This window comes from Pelophylax lessonae, assembly GCF_965119305.1.
Source record: "Pelophylax lessonae genome assembly, chromosome: 2".
Classification (NCBI taxonomy): domain Eukaryota; kingdom Metazoa; phylum Chordata; class Amphibia; order Anura; family Ranidae; genus Pelophylax; species Pelophylax lessonae.
This window is the reverse complement of record NC_138769.1, coordinates 561,967,722-561,986,798: the sequence shown is the minus strand read 5'-3', so window position 1 is coordinate 561,986,798 and position 19,077 is coordinate 561,967,722. Positions and strand designations below refer to the sequence as shown.

General features: G+C 43.7%; 1 protein-coding gene across 5 annotated transcripts in view; it reads right to left on the bottom strand.

The window, feature by feature from the left end:
• Window positions 1-269: 269 nt before the first annotated feature.
• Window positions 270-19,077, bottom strand: part of SMARCC2 (SWI/SNF related BAF chromatin remodeling complex subunit C2) — a 209,476-nt gene continuing 190,668 nt past the window's right edge. For 2 of the 5 annotated variants that reach the window (XM_082245457.1, XM_082245458.1), the window contains exons 24-26: window positions 18,390-18,708; window positions 4,424-4,807; window positions 270-1,768 (exon numbers count right to left, since the gene is read on the bottom strand). In XM_082245457.1, coding sequence (XP_082101583.1) covers window positions 1,707-1,768; window positions 4,424-4,807; window positions 18,390-18,708 — 765 coding nt within the window. In that variant the 3' untranslated portion in view covers window positions 270-1,706. The remainder of the gene's footprint in view (window positions 1,769-4,423; window positions 4,808-18,389; window positions 18,709-19,077) is intronic. The other 3 variants (XM_082245459.1, XM_082245460.1, XM_082245461.1) reach the window with 3 other exon arrangements.

Genomic DNA, 19,077 nt, shown 5'->3' with positions numbered 1-19,077 from the left:
GCAAAATTCAAACCTGACAGTAGTCGCCAGTAAGAATGACCACCGCAAGCTGTCAGGGGGTATTGGCGTGGCACCATATTACACCCTAAATATGGGTGTACCATGTAAAATGCTCTAAAAGTGGAGTTAACGTTTAAAGAATCCCAACATGTCTGAAATCCATTTGCTGTGATGAAAAATAAACACCAAGATTATGGCACATTTTCAACAACTTAGTTATACATATAGGATAGAAAAATATTAGGAAAGAAACCAGAAATTACACATAATTGTTATAAATTTTAAGATTTTAATGCCCCATGGCTGGGGATTGTAAGATGCACAGACACAGGATAAGGTACTGGTAACATAAACAGACAGGGGGGTCAGAACAATCAGGTGTTAATCAGAGTTCCAAGAAGGTTGTTACACACTCATCCAAAAAGAGGAAAGTCCTCTCCATTCAAACAAACCATATTACCTAACACTTTCCTCTCTAGTCAGTAGACCCAGCCGTATAAAACAAAGTTCCCAGCCTCCTTTAATTAAAGTGCACTCTGAACCCCTGATCTCCCAACCCTGGCCAGAAATATTTAAAATACAATGGTTTAAAATAAAAAAAGCTTATATAGATAAAAGCTAAAATATTTTACTAACAAGTCAAATAGTGCACAATAGAGTGAGACAGAGATTCCCCATCGCCATCCTTTTACAGGGATACACATAGCTCACCCTCTCCTTCAACCAATGGAACGTGACACAAAGGAAGAATGTAATGAGGAACCTGATTGTGTGGCTGCTGTGCACTTCACCACTCTGTACAAAACAAACAGAGGGGTGTGGATCTCTCTGTTAGGACCCATCAGATGTGAAACTATGAAATGACCTTATACCCAGTCAGTGCAGGAGGCATCACCTTGGATACCACTACCTGGAGGAGAGATGCTTTCTCAGCACAGGTTACAACAGACGCAAAGATGCAACAAGAGAAGTGCCAACTCCTCTGAAATAACAGGCAAAAGTCACCAACAACTGAAATACCAAGTGAACAGGATTTGTCAGCAATGTATATGTATTAAACTCTGCTGCCCGAGATCTTAAGTCATTATTCCAGAATTTTACTGGAATGCCATCTCTACCATTGCAGCATTGCTAAATTCATCCACAGCTGATCTTATAGAAAAACAAAAATAAAATGTATTTTCAGCTCTGTCATGGGAGTCACCAGAGTCTGGAACGTGGTTCTATCAGCAGCAGAAATGACACAGATCATCTTCCTGACTTCTTTAGCTGTGTTTCTTGTAAGAAGGTCCAGGTTAGCTGCATCAGTTTCCATTCAGTCCTTCAGTTAATTCGTCTTTTCCCATGTGTTTTTACAGGAACACACAGTCCTGCTTTGCTGTGCACTACTTTTCCACACTTCCACAGCCAAGATAGGGGTAACAAAATGAGCCTGGATGTGCTATAGTCTCCTCTTGTTCTCTTACAGGATACCTTTCCGTAGACTTGAACAGTAAACAGCTGAGGTCCAGGCCACAGATGACATAAAATGAAGAAAGGTCATGACACAAAAGGGATATTGTGTCCCTGGAGAGCTCAATGTGTGGTTCTAAGCCTGGGAGGAGGCCTGGTTCCAGAAATAAGTGTCTGAAATACATTTCCACAATCGTTCACATTTCTCCCCTGATCTGAATTTCCCCCTACCCACAACAAGAGAGGTCCCAATGTTACTGTTGGGCTGGGGGGACTGTGCTTCCCACTGATTCCGGAGGATGGGATGTTGCAGGATCTGGAAAGAAGGAACACAGTAGGCATCTGAAAATGCTGCTTAAAAGTACAAATAGTCAAACAAAACAACATGAGAAAAAGTTATAGAAAAAGGCAGTTTGAAATGTGCTGAAAGAAAAGGGACTCTATTGCTCAGAAGAGTTACCAGGGTTAATTGGGGAAAAAAGCGTTCTTGATTTTTATAGCTGCAGTTTTCACTTTATCCCAAAGCCAAATAACACATTAGAAGAGAAAATAAATGTAGATTTTTGTTTCAAGACAGAGGATTCATTAAACATAAAAGAAAACAGATGCTGAATCAATATTTTCAAGAATCAAATGAGTTTAGCGGCGCACAACAGGACCAAACATTTCTAGGAGTCACAAATGAATGTAAGCCAGAAACCAACCAAACACGGTAATAACAGAAGGCAAAGAAAAGCATCTAAAGGAGGGGGGTTTCTTTATATCAGAAAGGATGGCTAACTTGAAATGAGATCTGCATTGCAACTGCTCCCCCTTGTGGCAGGCTTAAAAGTGAATGTAGAGACATTATAAAGTTCATTTGCGAATGAATTGTAAAAAAAATAGGTACGCTAGGAACTGGGTTCTATCAGAAAGTTCCAGAAATCAGGCTTATTCTTTAGAATAAACATTTATTTTTGACTTCGATCACTTCTTAACAATCAGTATCTTTTATAGATTTTTGAAATACCCTCACTGGTTCATAAAGATTGATTAATGTATACTCTTCTTAATTGTAAACATTAATCAGTAATTTGGAGATTTCCTCTCGCTTCCTATTTTACCTTTAGGACAGGAAGTGAAGTGAAAATATATGGGATGAAAAAAAAAAAAAATGACAGGGGTTTTAAATCTTCCCTACTCTAAATAAAACTAAAAGAGTTGACCATACATAAATATTTTATTTTATTTTTAAAATCCGTTGCCACAAAAAAATGAAGCACTAAAAAAACACACTGTAACGGTAATCTTGCTATTTACCAATAAAAGCCAAACGCTCTTTCTAGAATTCATTAAAGTGATACTAAGGGCTTAAAGAGTAAGTTCACCTTTACAGAAAATCTGTAATGTGAACTTACACTGTACCCCATTCCCCCCCAGTCCCATTATGCAGGAGTCCCGCGACCCCCCCCGCTGAGAGACATCGGGTCACCTCTCAGCGTGTAGGGATAGGAGGCATTCTAATTGGTCGGTGCTGACCAATCAGAACCCGCCTAGCCCGTCCTGTCAGCGCTGGAAAAGAGGAGAGAAAGCCACAGGGATTTCAAATCCCCAGAGGAGTAAAGCAGCGACCCGATGTCTCACAGCAGGAGATCGCAGGACTCCGGCATAGCGGGACCGAGGGGGGTGGGGTCCAGTGCAAGTTCACCTCTACAGATTTTCTGTAAAGGTGAACTTACACTTTAAGCATTTTTTCCTAAATAAAAGAGGTTTATACTTACCAGCTCACATTACAGAGCACCCCCAACTTCCTCTTCTGAGGTCCCCCATCGGTGCTCTCCACTACTCCTCTTCTGCGTTTGCCCCCATAGCAAGCTGCTTGCAATGGGGGTACATGTGTGGGTGCGCTCCCAAGCCTGGCTGTGTGTGTCCAAAGACACACACAGTGTGGCTCAGCCCTGCCCTCTACACCCTACTCACAGGATTTGATTAAAAGCAGCGGGAGGAGCTGATGGCTCCAACTGTGGCCTCTGTGCCAGTGAGAGCAGGGAGAGAGAGCAGCACTGCTGCAAACGGACACAACACTCCTGCTGTGTGTTAATGGACACATAGCATTGCTCGGGAACGAGCCTTTTCGAGTGCCCCCAGTGCAAAAAAGCTTGCTATTATGGGCACTCAGCGGGGGGGAATGGGAGCTGCTAGGATCACAGACAGGGGATCCAAAAAAGAAGAGGATCTGGGCTGCTGTGGGCAAAACCATTGCACATAGCAGGTACATATAATATATTTGTTAGTAGTTTTTTTAATTCTCTCCTTTAAAAATCAGCATAATGCAACACCTTTTGGCTTTAGGTCCTCTTTAAAACAGGTGAAAATGTCTTTGCCTCTGAGATACAAAGGTACATAGAGGAGGTTTGTTTTGGAAGTATCTTACACACCCCAGTTCTTCAAGTGGTTTGTTAGGTTATGTAGATAATACATGTGCTTTTTGGCTATGACTATGCATTTGCTTGATATAGAGATGTCTGTACAGTATATTTAACTGACCCATGCATATAGTCATTTACATGACACTTCAAGGAAACATCCAATGAGAGCAATTACGGAGGATGCCAACACTAAGCTCTTTCTAAAAATGCTAGACACCTGGCTGTCATGCCAATTCCTTTGCTTTAACCTTTTGTAGCAAATGCAAATACCAAGTCCTTATGCAGGCTTCTTCTATGTCAATGGCTCAAAAGCCAGAGATAAGCAGCTAGCATTTTCAAAAGGTCAGATTGGCAACCCACATCTTTTTCTAAGCACAACTTTCCTTGATGACAAACAGAATATATATTTAAAATAATGTTGTTACCTTGTCATAACACCACACCATGGTATTATCATTTGGCATTTTATTATACTTACAGGATGTCCAACGGTTTCCCTATAACATGGGATCCAGAATAATTTTATAACTCACAATTAAATTTACCTTGTTTACTAAGCTCACCTGGCACAGGACTGGTTGTGATGGGAGCCCCTCCCTGCATTGCAGCTACGATCGCAGGGCTGTGTGTGGCAGCTGACCCCAGGGAAGACGGCAAGTTAGGAGGCGCTGAAGACATGGCAATGGAAGGGTTAGGTGGGATGGGGGTAGGTCCACTGACCCGACATGCTGCAGGAGGGAAAGAGCCATGCACGGGAAGGGGCACTGAATAGGGGTTAATTGGTGGGTTGTGATGAGCAGAATCAACTAAGTCACTACCCATATTAAATGGTACAGGCAAAGGCATGCTGGGGTGCTGATTACCGGGCACCGGAGGCTGGGCAGGAGCAGGTACTGCTGATGGGATCATGGGATTGGGTGGTGGTTGACCTGTAAATGAACCAGAACCTGCAGAAAAGAAATGAAGTCACATTCCATATTAATAAGTAGAATCCACACAATATGCACATAGTGCTAGACATATAGGGCTCAAATTTTAGTCAAGTCCTATTGAACAGGCAAAAATTCAAGCCAAAGGTTGCCCCTCTTGGCACCGCTCAAATTTTGATTGAAATATCGAAAGGAACCTATGAGGACCAGTAACGCTCTTGCAATCTAAAACTGTTGATATCTTATCTATTATATTACGGTAAGAAAGAAATACTGTTAAGGTGGACTTCAGCGGACCCTCCTGCTGTTTTGTCCTGGGAGGCCATGATTGACACTGCACTTTCTATGTACAAACTTACCTATATAAATCACGGTTGTCCATGAAAGTATGGCAAGGTATAGCTCCCCTGGACGTCGTGGTAGTAGGGTTAATAGTTTAACTTGCTTCAGACTTTAGAGCTTTACACCCTTGGGTGAAATGTTGAAGGACCTTGCCACCCTCCCTCCCACTGTAATTGCTTTCTGTGGGTTCAATGAGCCCTGTTTTTTTCCTGAGAATTGCAAGTATGGCTTATTATATTAGTTTCATTATAGTTTTTATAAATTAAATCAATAAGGGACTTATGCTTTGTAAATAAAAAAAAAAAAGAAGGAGCAGAGTGGAAAATTGTGAGCTGAACAGTGTCCGTCACTGTTCTGGTATTCTGACAGCCAGGGGTGTCAGCGGCTGTTTTTGGGATCTCAAAAGAGGCTTCATATTTATTTGTCCTGTACAGTGGATTTACCTTTCTGTGGACGTTTGCTTTATTTATATTTGAACTTACTGTTTTTTTATATATGTTTATATTCAAAATTATGATTCATTTATGATGAGGTCCCAAGCACAGTCACTTTATTTCATATGTAAGATGCACAGCCACTTTATAGTTCATTTATTTTTGTTTGCTATTCTTGGGCATTTGTGTTTTTGTAAGAAAGGTTTTTTTGCATACTTTGTGAGCATTGGTTGAGTGCAACAAAGTATTACCCCAATTGTATCTGGTAGAAAGGATGTTTGCTGCTTCACCAACCTACAGGTGCATCTCATAAAATTAGAATATCATAAAAAAAGTAGTTTATTTCAGTAATTCAATTTAAAAAGTGAAACTCATATTTTATATGAATGTGTTACACACAGAGTGATATATTTCAAGCATTTTTTTCTTCTAATTTCGAGGATTATGTCTTACAGCTAATGAAAACCCAAAACTCAGTATCTCAGAAAATTAGATTACATAAGACCAATAAAAAAAAAGAAAGAAAAAAAAGAGTATTTTTGATAAAGAAATGTTGACTTACTGAAAAGTATGTCTATGTACAGTATGCACTCATTACTTGGTCAGGGCTCCTTTTGCATGAATTACTGCATCAATGTGGCTTGACATGGAGGCGATCAGCCTGTGGCACGGTTGAGATGGTATGGAGGCCCGGGTTTCTTTGATAGTGGCTTTCAGCTCCTCTGCATTGTTGGGCCTGGTGTCTCTCATCTTCCTCTTGACAATACCCAACAGATTATCTATGGGGTTTAGGTCAGGCGAGTTTGCTGGCCAATCAAGCACAGTAATACTATGATCAATAAACCAGGTATTGGTAATTTTAGCAGTGTGGGCAGGTGCCAAGTCCTGCTGGAAAATAAATGAAATCCACATCTCCAAAAAGCTGATCAGCAGAGGGAAGCATGAAGTGCTCTAGAATTTCCTGGTAGATGGCTGCGCTAACTTTGGACTTTATAAAACACAGTGGAGCAACATGAGAAGATGACATGGCTCCCTAAATCATCACAGACTAAGGAAACTTCACACTGGACCTCATGCAACTTTCTGTTTCCACAGTTAGTGATGATTTGGGGAGCCATGTCATCTGACCACACTGCGTAAAGTAGCAATACCTGGTTTATTGATCATGGTATCACCGTGCCTGATTGGCCAGCAAACTCGCCTGAACTAAACCCCACTTCATCCTTCCCTCTGCTGACTAGCTTTTTGGAGATGCTGATTTCATTTTCCAGCAGGACTTGACACCTGCCCACACTGCCAAAAGTACCAATACCTAGTTTAATGATAATGATATCACTGTGCTTGATTGGCCAGCAAACTCGCCTGACCTAAACCCCATAGAGAATCTGTGGGGTATTGTCAAGAGGAAGATGAGAGACACCAAACCCAACCATGCAGACAAGCTGAAGGCTGCTATCAAAGCAACCTGAGCTTCCATAACACCAAGTTTTGAGGACATACTTTTCAGTAAGCCAACATTTTTGTATTAAAAATCCTTTTTTGTTTGGTCTTATGTAATATTCTAATTTTCTCAGATACTGAATTCTAGGTTTTCACTAGCTATAAGCCATAGTCATCAAAATTAATAGAAAGAAATGCTTGAAATATATCACTCTATGTGCAACACATCGATATAAAATATATGAGTTCCACTTTTGAATTGAATTACTGAAAAAAATTACCTTTTTGATGATATTATAATTTTATGATATTATATTTTTTATGTACCTGTATATTGTTTCACTATCTATCTATTTTTGCACAGATGCATGTTTTTTTTATTTATTTAAATATTACTGTTATTACTGAAGAAGTGTGGTGCTCCCGCAAAACATGTTGAGGAATTGAGTGAATAACTACTCATGGAAGACACCCTTTCTAATAATTTGCTCCAAGAATTGAATTGACAGTGATTGTGATATGGTTTGGTGTTATTATTTCTATGGGAGATTTTTTTATCCATGTAATTTTATGAGTGTTGCAAAAATAAAAAGTTAAAAGATGTATGAGATTCCCCCCCTCCCCCCCCCCATTTTTACTTACCTAGATGGATGCAGCATCTGTCCCCCGGCACCTCTACACTGAGAAGCGAGCGATCGAACACCGCAGATCGCTTGGTTCTGAAAGCTCCACGAGCAGAAAGCTGCTGTCAGTCAGCAGCTCTCTGCTCTACCCCTTCCTCGCTCATTGGAGCGCTGGGCTGTGGAGGGACAGGGAGCGGCTGGCTCAGGGTGTCGGTGCAGGTACCTGTCGGATCCCGACTTAGTGGTCGTGATGACGCAGTGCCTGGACCGACTTCTGTGACGTCAGCAGAGAGGGGACTTCAGCTGGAAATGGGTCACAGGAGTGCAGAACAAGCTATCAAGTGGCTTGTATACAACCAGCCTGTAGGGAAATTTTCCTGAATGATCAGCGCTGCTGGCTATAGCCAGCAACACTCGCCACTGTATTCTGATGGTGGGGAAGATTCTCCACTGTCAAAATAAAATACCACAGCGAGAAGGCTTCCCCCATCCACCTCGAATCTGTGGATAGGGGAAACAGATGATTTTTTTTTTTTTTCATTTAACCCACTTGTTGACCAAAAAAAAAAAAAAAACTGGCCAGCAGCATCTGTGTGAACAATCAAGACATCCTTTAACCACTTGCCGACTGCCGCACGACTATTTACTGCGGCAGTCAGCCCCGTACAGGCAAACCGACGTAGGGCTACATCGGTCGCCTACGAGCCTCTAGGGGGCAAGCCGCTCGTTCCCTGACATGTCCGCCGGTCACCCGCGATCTCCCGGTGGAGAGGGAGAAAGGCAGGCGGTTAATATAAACAAAGCCACCTGTCATTCTCCCTGATCTAACGGCAGAGACTACACGATCCTGCTATGTAGGATCGTATGTCTCTGTGGTTACATCACTAGCCACGCCCCTTTACAGTTAGAATCACGCCCCTAGGGACACACTTAACCCCTTGATCACTAATAAAGTTAACCCCTTCCCTGCCAGTGTTATTTTTACAGTAACAGTGCATATGTATAGCACTGATTACTGTAGTAATGTCACTGGTACCCCCAAAAGTGTCAAAAATGTTAGTCAGGGGTCCGATCTGTCCGCCGCAATGTCGCAAAAAAAAAATCGCAGATCGCCGCCATTACTAGTTAAAAAAAAAAAACAATAAAAATTACATAAATCTTTCCCTTAGTTAGTAAACGCAATAACTTTTGCGCAAACCAATCAAAATACGCTTATTGCAATTTTTTTTACCAAACATATGTAGCAGAAAACAAATTGGCCTAAAATGTTAAAAAAAATTTGATTTTTACTTATTTTTTGGGGGGAATTTCATATAAAAAAATGTGAAAAATATTGTTATTTTTTCAAAATTGTCGCAATTTTTTTGTTTATAGCGCAAAAAGTAAAAATCGCACAGGTGATTAAATACCACCAAAAGAAAGCTCTTTTTGTGGGAAAAAAAGGACGTCAATTTCATTTGGGTACAGCGTTGCAGGACTGTGCAATTGTCTGGTAAAGTCACGCAGTGCCGAATCGCAAAATAGGGCCTGGTCTTTGAGCAGTAAAATCCTCCGGGGCTTAAGTGGTTAAAAACACTCTTATTTGTTTAGCAGGGAAGGGTTAAAACAACTGTCTGTGTCCCATCAAAGAGATCTTTCCTCCCTTTTTATGTGATTACTAGGACAGCGCAGGTTAGCCTACCCATGGCTAGCGGCAGCAATAACTTTTCAAGACTATCCAAACAAAACAAAAAAAAAAAGTTCTTAAACCAGTTGCTGACCACCCGCCACAGTTTTACTGCAGCAAGGTGGTTTGGCTGCGTGAACCAACCTAACCGTATGTCGGTTGCGCATGGGCGCTGGGGGGGGCGCACGCCCCTCGATGTGCTGATTTGTTTTAGAACCAGTCAGTCATCAGGTCCAGGTCTGGACCTGGTAGTCGGTTCTGACCAATGGCAGAATGTCCTGTGCCTGTGTAAACACAGGCACAGGAAATAATGCAATTTTCTCTCTCGGAGCCCTTTTCGTATCACGGTTTCCAAATTTAAAATCTTTCTGGGCCAATCCCTCCTCATGGGCATTACTAAAAAGAGTGAGTTGCAGTCCTATTGGTCCACTGACCCGATTTATCATATGCCTGTGTTCTCTGCTGCCATGGCAAGGACTAGATACGAGCAAACCTTGCGGTTCATACACTTCAGTCGTCCTTGGGGTGACCCTAGAAATGACCGGCTCCACTAAAATGCGGCCCCTCGTAAATCACTTCAACCAAAAGTTTGCAGCATTGTATATGCCCCAACAAGCTGTCTGTGTTGAGGAGTCCTTTCTTGCCATCTTGTTTCAAACAGTTTCTCCCCAGCAAGCGTGCCAGATATGGGGTCAAGATGTATAAGCTCTGTGACAGGGCAACAGGCTATACATGTAGTTTCTGAATTTACGAGGGAAAAGATAGCAATGTGGAGTCCCCAACTGTGCAGACTACATAGGGAGCAGCAGAAGATTATTTGGGACTTGGTGTCACCCTTATTCGGAAAGCGGTACTATTTACACGTGGATCACTTTTTAGTGACCTTTTTGAATCTGGAATTTGTGCATGTGGCACCGTGCGACCTAATCTCCGGGGCTTTCCCCCAACTGCTTGTTGATTTCCGACAGCAGGAGAGAGCCGGCTGGAAGTGTAATAAACTGCTTGCAGTGAAGTGGAGGGTCACATGGAATGTTTTTGTTCTGTCCTCCAGTCACGCAGATACGACAGTCCAAATTGCAACGGCGACTGGTGTTATTGAGAAGCCCCTCTGTGTCCACAAATTCAACCTTAACATGGGAGGGGTGGACTTCAAAGACCAGATGATGGCGTTGTACTTCACTGCCAAAAAGGCCAGACGCTGGTACAAAAAAGTGTCTGTATACTTATTCCAATTGGCTCTGCTGAACGCTTATGTGCTATACAAAATGTCAGGAAGAAGTGGATCCTTCCTAAAATTCCAGGAAGAGATCATCACAGCCCTTCTGTATCCAGAAGGTGCTGTGGCCCAAATTCACAATCCAGATGCTGTGAGCCAGATGCATGAGAGGCATTTTCCGGATGTTCTCCCTGGTACCCCTACCCAAAGAGCACCCCAAAGAAGATGTCGTGTCTGTAGAAAATGTAGACATAGGCGTGACACCCACTTTTTTTGTCCCTCCTGTCCTGGCCAACCTGGTCTCTGCATCGGGGACTGTTTCCGTCGCTACCACAAACTAGTAGAGTATTCAAAAATGTGTAATAATACTGCGCTATGGATGTATGATGTTTACTCTCAATCTGAAATGCTGATGTTCAAAAGTAATTAAAAATGACAAAAAAGGACACACAGCGCAAATCGGAATATATAGAGTGACTGGTGCCAAAATTCTTGTGTAGGTGGGTGAAAACTGTGCAAGTCCGCAAGTCCTTTCTGCATAGGAGATTGTATCTTCACTGAAGGCTTGTTATCACTCCTGAAATGTGAGTTATTTTCTGCATTATTTAATAAAGCTTATGAAACGGGATTACACTATCTTGAATTTTTTCCCTCCTATGGTCCCACATTCTTTGGCTTATTGAGGAAAGATTGGGTATTGGAGTCTACAAGACTAGTCTCAAAGGAAAATAAAAGACCCACACCAGTTACAAAGTGCGTTTGACCCACATGCAATATTGCTAAGGGGTCCTGGCAGTCTGGTAAGTGGAAGTATCCACGGGGAGTGGACCCCCTCACCATTGCACCTTATCTTTTTGGCACGGATTGTCACCAGTTTGTATAATAAAGAGCACTTAAGCACATTGCACCTTCACTGGCTGCAGTACTCTAGTCTGCATCTCCCCAAGGTAATACCTAAAATCTGGCCTGTTAGTGGGCCCTGAGGACCGGAGTTGAGGACCACTGGCCTAAGATAACGGAAGCTATGAGCATTTCATGACTTCTGTTTCACCAGATATAAACCACGCCATTGGGAAATTGGGAAAGCTTCTTATCACACCAATCTTGGTGTGGTCAGATGCTTTAATGGCAGAAGAGAGATCTAGAGTCTAATAGACCCCAATTTTTTTGTAAAAAAAGAGTACCTGTCAATACTTATTACTATCATAGGGGATATTTAAATTCCCTGTGATAAAAATAAAAACGATAAAAAAAAAAAAAAAAAAGGAAGGTGTCTAGCAGTAGACCTCCTCTGTAAATTTAAAGTGGTAACCTGTAAAGGCTTTTAAAATTGTACGCAGTTTGTTGGGCGTGAGCAATTTAAAGCAGGTTATGTTTGGTATCTATGTACTCGGCATAAGATCATCTTTTATATGTTACCAAACAATTGGGCAATATATAGTGTATTTGTGCATTAAATTTAAAAAAAGTTTTAGAAAATCTCTGTGAAAATACAGTGAGACAAAAAAAATGTAAAACTCACCATTTTGTTCTGTAGGGCCTCTGCTTTAAAAAATATATAATGTTTGGGAGTTTAAAGTAATTTTATAGTAAAAAAAAATAAATCATTTTTTCATGTAAACAAAAAGTGTCAGAAAAGGCTTGGTCTTCAAGTGGTCAGAAGAGTGGGCGATGTGCATAAGCTTCTAATATTGGGCATAAAATGCCAGGACAGTTCAAACACCCCCCCAAATGACCGCTTTTTGGAAAGTAGACACCCAAAGCTATTTGCTGAGAGGCATGTTGAGTCCATGGAATATATTATATTTTGCCACAAATTTCGGGAAAAATATGATTTTTGACTTACCGTAAAATCAATTTTTCTGATGTTCATTGACAGACACAGCTCCTGATATTCATAACCATTGGGTTATACTGCCCCCTACAGAAGGAAGACACTAGGCAGAAAATAGTTCTGACTACACTCATGGGCAGTCCCAGGGGGTATACTCCCTCTCTCTGCTATAGACACTCAGTTTTGTTACAAGTGTCAGGAGAATTATAACTCCACAGAGGGGTGGATGCTGTGCCTGTCAATGAACATCAGAGAAATGGATTTTACGGTAAGTCAAAAAATGGAATTTTTGTAAAATCTTACCGTAAAATTGCTTTTTCTGAGTCCTCCAACAGTCGCCGCCCCTCATAAGTCATCACTATTGGTATTGACTACCGCTCCGCAGGAGTAGCTAGGCATAAGACTTAGTCAAAAGAACAAAAGCATTTAGCATAGACACACCCATTGGGGCTGTCCCACTGGTCAATACCCCCCTGCAGTAATCCCTCCCAACTCAGTTTGGTAGAATAGCAGTAGGTGTACAAGAAAAAAGCCCAAAAGAGGGGCGGGGGCGGCGACTGTCGGAGGACTCAGAGAAAGGAATTTTACGGGAAGATTTTACAAAAATTCTGTTTTCTCTTACGTCTTCAGACAATCGCCGCCCCTCATAAGTCATCACTATTGGGATGTCCCAAAGCAGTGTAGACATGAGGGGTGGGAGACACAACCGTAGAAAAGGCAACGCAGTACCCACATCAGAGAAAGGAACCTTACACGCACAGTAAGAGAACCTTCTGGGCAACAGAAAAGTGCTCAACAGGAGCAACAACCCAGGAAAACAAATATCCAGGGGATAAACACCCCAACAGCCAGAGACCCACAAAAAAACCAGGGTCCCCTATGGCACTGCCGCACTGAGAACTTTGCGGCCAAAGGAGGCATCAGCTGATGCCAGAACATCCACCTTATAGAATTTGTGCTACGGATTCTGGGGCAGCAGAGTGCTCTTGCCCCCAGTGACTCCTTTCACCAAAGTATCCTAGGCCTCGCCAAAAAGGCGAGATCCAGCATAAGGAAAGTCAGCCACCGTTTTCCGTGACGTCTGGTCAGCCGACCAGCTCTTCAGCCAGATCAGTCGACGGTTAAGCACCGCGACACTAGACAGGCGTGCAGCCAAAGGGACATCATTTAAGGCCGCATCGCACAAAAACATGACCCCATGATGAATTTGGTCCACCATTTCCAGCGTAGCAGGTGGGGCAGAATCAGACACTAGTGTGCGTCTAAGCACCTTAGTCCAGTCCGCCAACGCCTGAGCCACCATGACAGAAGCGAAAATAGGTTTGAGCATGGAACCCGCCACCGTATAGGCATGGCGGGCAAGAGACTCCAACCTCCTGTCCGTAGGATCCCGGAACACCGGGATATCCTCAGTGGGAACCAGAGTAGCCTTGTTCAACACGGCCACAGCGTGATACACCCTGGGGGCCACGCACCAGCGTGCATCCGTAGAAGGCGCAAAGGGGTAAAGCAGTTTAAACTGACTAGGCACCGTGAAAGGGCGTTTTAAACTGCGCCATTGTTCATTCACTGTGTGATGAAACTCAGCGGGGCAGGGAAAAACCTGCGCCAACTTGCAGGCCCTATGTGTACCAAATGAGGACACAACGGCCGGAGGAGTGTGCTCATCCTCCAAATGTAGTGTTTCTTTCACAGAAGAAATCAAATCATCCATGTGTGCGCGTTCCTCAGGCGACCCCGGGGAAGATTCATCAACCCCCTCCACCTCCGCCTCCCCCTCAGACCCCAGAGGGTCCAGGGACGAGCGAGACCCTGAAAAGGGCACGCCAGCCACAGCAGCCACATCACCATCTGAATCAGAGGAGAAAGATAATCTGGGCCTTTTCCTAGCAGCACGTTCAGCCATCAGCACCTCCATTTTTGACACCAAAGACACCACCACAGCGGCCAAATTAGGTATAACGGGGGGTTCAGCAGAACTGGGGTCCCCCACCAAGGCTGGGGGAAATTTGCTGTCCCTGTCCCGAGAATCCATTGCAAAAAATAATAGTGAAAGTACTGGCCCTTTAAAAGCGCTGCGGATAGCGCAGCCCACCGCTATAAACACAGTGTACACAAAACCCCCCAAAAGGGACAAAACTGAGCCAGAAAGGATAGAACAGATAGATATGGAAGAGACAGTCTGCAGAGCCCCACAGAGTGTTACCACACCGAGCGCTGCTCCAGAGGAAAAGGAAGTGAGGTCACCAGAAGCTGAACTATAAGCTGCAAGGCCCAGGGAAAATGGCTGCCCATAGGAATGAATGGAAGGCTTCGGCAAGATGGCCGCCGACATGTGCTCAGAACTATCGTTCTGCCACACACAAGATGGCGCCGGATGGCGCCAAAATCACTACATAGCAAGCTATAGCAAAAGCCCACAGTGAAGCCAGACATGCTGCCCACATCCAAAATGGCGGACCGCATGGTTTTCAGCCGCAGCGGTCGCCTCACATACAGTCTGCACCTTCCAAACACTAAAAGTGACACAGGAGAGGGGCCCCCACCACACCACACACTCTTTCGTTCATTGATGGACACAGCTCCTGATAATCATATCCATTGGGACGTCCAAAAGAAGTGTTAAAAATGAGGGGTGGGATTCCCAAGGCTAAACATTAGCCAACCAGGCAACAGGAGCTTAACCAAACAACTGGAGCCCACGTTAAAAAAAAAAAAAAAAAACACACACCCTCAAAGAGGATCAGGTCCTCTTAAACAGCAGCCTGCAAAACCTTGCGGCCAAAAGAAGCATCCGCAGATGCCAACACATCCACTTTATAAAACTTTGTAAAAATGTGCACCGACGACCAGGTGGCCGCCTTGCAAACCTGGGTCACTGACACCGGAGGACGGAAGGCACAAAGCACCAAGCGATCCTCAGCAGAGAGGGAGAGGATGTCACCAGACTCATCACCCACAGAAACAGGCACCTGCAACCACTAGGAGAATCTGCACTACATGTTCGGCGATCGGGAAGTAAAATGATCCAGGAGCTAGCACTAGGGGATAAAGAGGGATTCCCACCACCAAAATTGCCACCCACAGGGCCCTACTGTCATAGCCACCCCTATTTCCAATGGCAAACCACAAGAAAATGGCCACCAGACTACACAAACATGGCTGCTGTGTATAAAACCACAAAGGCTACAACAAAATGGCGGCCCCTGCGCGGCACCACAAGGCTTACAGGGACTCAGGAGGGAGACCAGGCCTCAAAGACAGATCCAGGTAGGATGGGGGGCCCTGACAGGAGTCCCCACCAGGTACAACCTCCCCTCCGCACAATTGATTGTCCGGTCACCGGCGGCGCAACCCCTGGCCCCCATCGCCAGTTAGCTCCCTGCCCCCTTCCCAGTGCCAGACCACCCAAATAGCCCCAGCAAGGGAGGGGGGACAGGATGAGGGACTTGGCAAGGGGGGTGCCTGCGGGAAGGAGGGGAACCCGGGGGTCCGACCGTCCCAAGGAGGGGCCCAGGTCCACCCCTAAACCCCCCAGGGGGAGAGAGGGGACAGCTACGCACCATACCAGGAACCAGGTGGGCACCGCTCCAGACAGAATCCCTCTCCATCGAAATTCGGGGGCTGTCCACCAGGAGGAACGCTGTGACTCATGCCCAGACCCGGTCGTATGCGATCTCGCGAGACGTTTAACTAGCAGGCCAGCCCCCGTCCAGTGGGGCTATGTCGCGGCTAACCTAGTCTGGAGCTGAGGTCTGCGCGCATTTGCTGGCCAGACTGGGGTGATCACTGGATATAGATTATATAGCCTGTCACCCAGTCCGGCAGTTGATTATAGATCTCTCACAGGAAAAAATCCAGCAGAAAAAAAATTTCTATCTAAAAATGTTTTGCCAGGACCAAAGATCCGAGCAAGGAAACAGGTCCTTACTCCTGACTAGGCAGAAAAAACTGGCTATAGCAGAGAGAGGGAGTATACCCCCTTGGACTGCCCATGGGTGTAGCCAGAGTTCTTTTCTGCCTAGTGTCCTACTCCTGTAGGGGGCAGTATAACCCAATGGGTATGAATATCAGGAGCTGTGTCCGTCAATGAACAAAGAGAAATGACAATTTTATTTTTTTTTACACAAAGTTGTCACTAAATGATATATTTCTCAAACATGGGAATATGTGGAATGACACCCCATAATACATTCTGCTGCATCTCCTGAGTACAGGGATACCTGTACCGGAATACAGAGATGTGTGAGACTTTTTGGGAGTCTAGCTGTGTACGGGACCCCGAAAACCAATCACTGCCTTTAGGTTTTCAAAGGGCGTAAACTGTTTATTTTACTTCCTCCCTCCCTACCTATCACAGTTTCAGAGGCCCTGAAATGTCAAGATAGCACAACCCCCCCTTCTAAATGACCCCGTTTTGGACAGTAGACACTTTAAGCTATTTGCTGAGAGGCATGCGGAGTTCGTGGAAAGATTTATTTTATTTTGCCACAAGTTTTGGGAAAATTACAAAAAAAAAATTTTATTACACAAAGTTGTCAATGAAATGATATATTGCTCAAACAAGCCATGGGTATACGTGAAATGACACCCCAAAATACATTCTGCTGCTTCTGAGAACGGGGATACCACATGTGTGACACTTTTTAAAGGCAGTCTAGCCACGTACACACAGGACCCCGAAAACCAATCACCACCTTCGGTCTTTCTAAGGGCGTAAACTGTTGATTTCACTCCTCACTACCTATCACAGTTTCGAAGGCCATGAAATGCCAAGATAGCACAACCCCCCCCCCCCCCAAATTATCCCTTTTCGGAAAGTAGACACACCAAGGTATTTGCTAAGAGGCATGGTGAGTATTTTGCAGCTCTCATTGTTTTGGAAAGTGAAGAAAGAAAAGGAAAAGTTAGAGAAAATCAGTGAGGTACCTCCTTAAATGTGCCACATCCATAATAGATAAACCATAAACAAAGTTCCCCTTGGAGTGGGACTTTGAAGGCACTAAGTACTAAATAATGTGAATAAAAATCAGTTTTATTTAAGTTAGCATAAAAACACCAATGCTATAAGGACATAGTTGTACATGGAATACATATTACAGCAATGTTAATAGGTGAAAAAGGATTGACATCCTTCACCTGACACATTTCACAGCTCCTTCTTCAGGGGTGTGGTTCGCATCAACATTATAGATTTCATTGCCATATCAGCATTTAAAAACAATGGATTTTTTCTGCCTAGTGTCCTACTCCTGTAGGGGGCAGTATAACCATACTGATATGTATCAGAGACGGTGTCCGACAATGAACGATAGAGACATGTAATTTCTTTAGATCCCAAAAAAATAAAACACGCAGAGGTGATCAAATACCACCAAAAGAAAGCTCTATTTGTGGGGGAAAAAAAAAAAAAAGGACATAAATTTTGTTAGGGTACAGCACTGCAATTACCAGTTAAAGTCACGCAGTGCCAAATTGCAACAAATGGCCTAGTCATTAAGGGGGTAAAACCTTCCGGTCCAGAAGTGGTTAAAAAGCTCCACAGAAACAGGATTTGTTACTAATAATGGTGAAGTGGGGCAGGTTTTGATCTCCTTGGCGATTGGGAGCATGGTAGGCAGAACCTATCCTATCCCTGTGATAGGCAGAGCACATTTTTTTAGCTGATTTTCTTGTATCACAAAATACACTTAAGGGTAGATAAAGCATTTGAGGCTTCCCAAGCAGGACTCTTTTGAAAAACAAAGACCAAATTTAGGCAAAAGATTTGGGGGTTGAGGAAAAAACATTTCTACTGGGGTCAACATTTGTACAAAAGCCTAAAGTTTGTAATGGGACACAATTTGGACTGGCTGTGTTTCAGTACCAATCCACGTCTTGATTATCAGTTTACTAGATCACGTCCCCATTAAATTTCCCCTAGACACATTTTAGTCAATAAAATGCATGTGTGAAGGATTTTTTAATTACAAGGCAGTACTATTTTGTATATTGTGACTATAACACAAAAACAAAATCACAAATGAAGCAAGGTAAATCACTTACCGTGTGCTGGGCTGGGTTGTGTCCCTCCTTGCTGCTGACTGTTTACTGGTGGCTGTGATGGGGGTGCATTTGGCTGTCCCAGTCCTTCTGAACTGCTTGCTGTGCTCCCTGGTGCAGGTGTCACAGAAGCCTGTGTTACAGGGATGGAATGGGCAGTGGGGGGCACAGGCTGGCTGCCTGGAGGAGTCTGATGTTGCTGCTGGTGTTGGTTCTGAATGTGCTGGAAATGCTGCTGACGTGCTCTCAGCTCTGCGTATTTTAGCTGTTCCATGTGGAAAGATTGTCTATCTGATAGAAGCTGCTGCCGCTGATACTCTAGCTATGGAGTGAAATATAAATACAGATATCAACTATTAGCTAATGAATTCTGCCCTCAAATTGTAAAGCACTGCGCAAACTTGTGGCGCTATATAAATCCTGTATAATAATAAAGCAAGTCCCAATAACCCTCCAAACTAACTTCCTCTACAAAGAGGCACCACTGGTAAAAAAAAATGGTTAGGATAGAGCGCCAGAGAAGTCTAAGGCTAATCAGAAACATTTGCTGCCAATTAACTGCAAATTGCAGCAATACAATGGAAAAGAATATAAATGGAAATAGGCGCAGCTGTATAACATAAATATCCTAAAATGACACGTGCATTACCGATTAAATATAAATGAAGTGCATAAAAAATGCTGGTGCAAG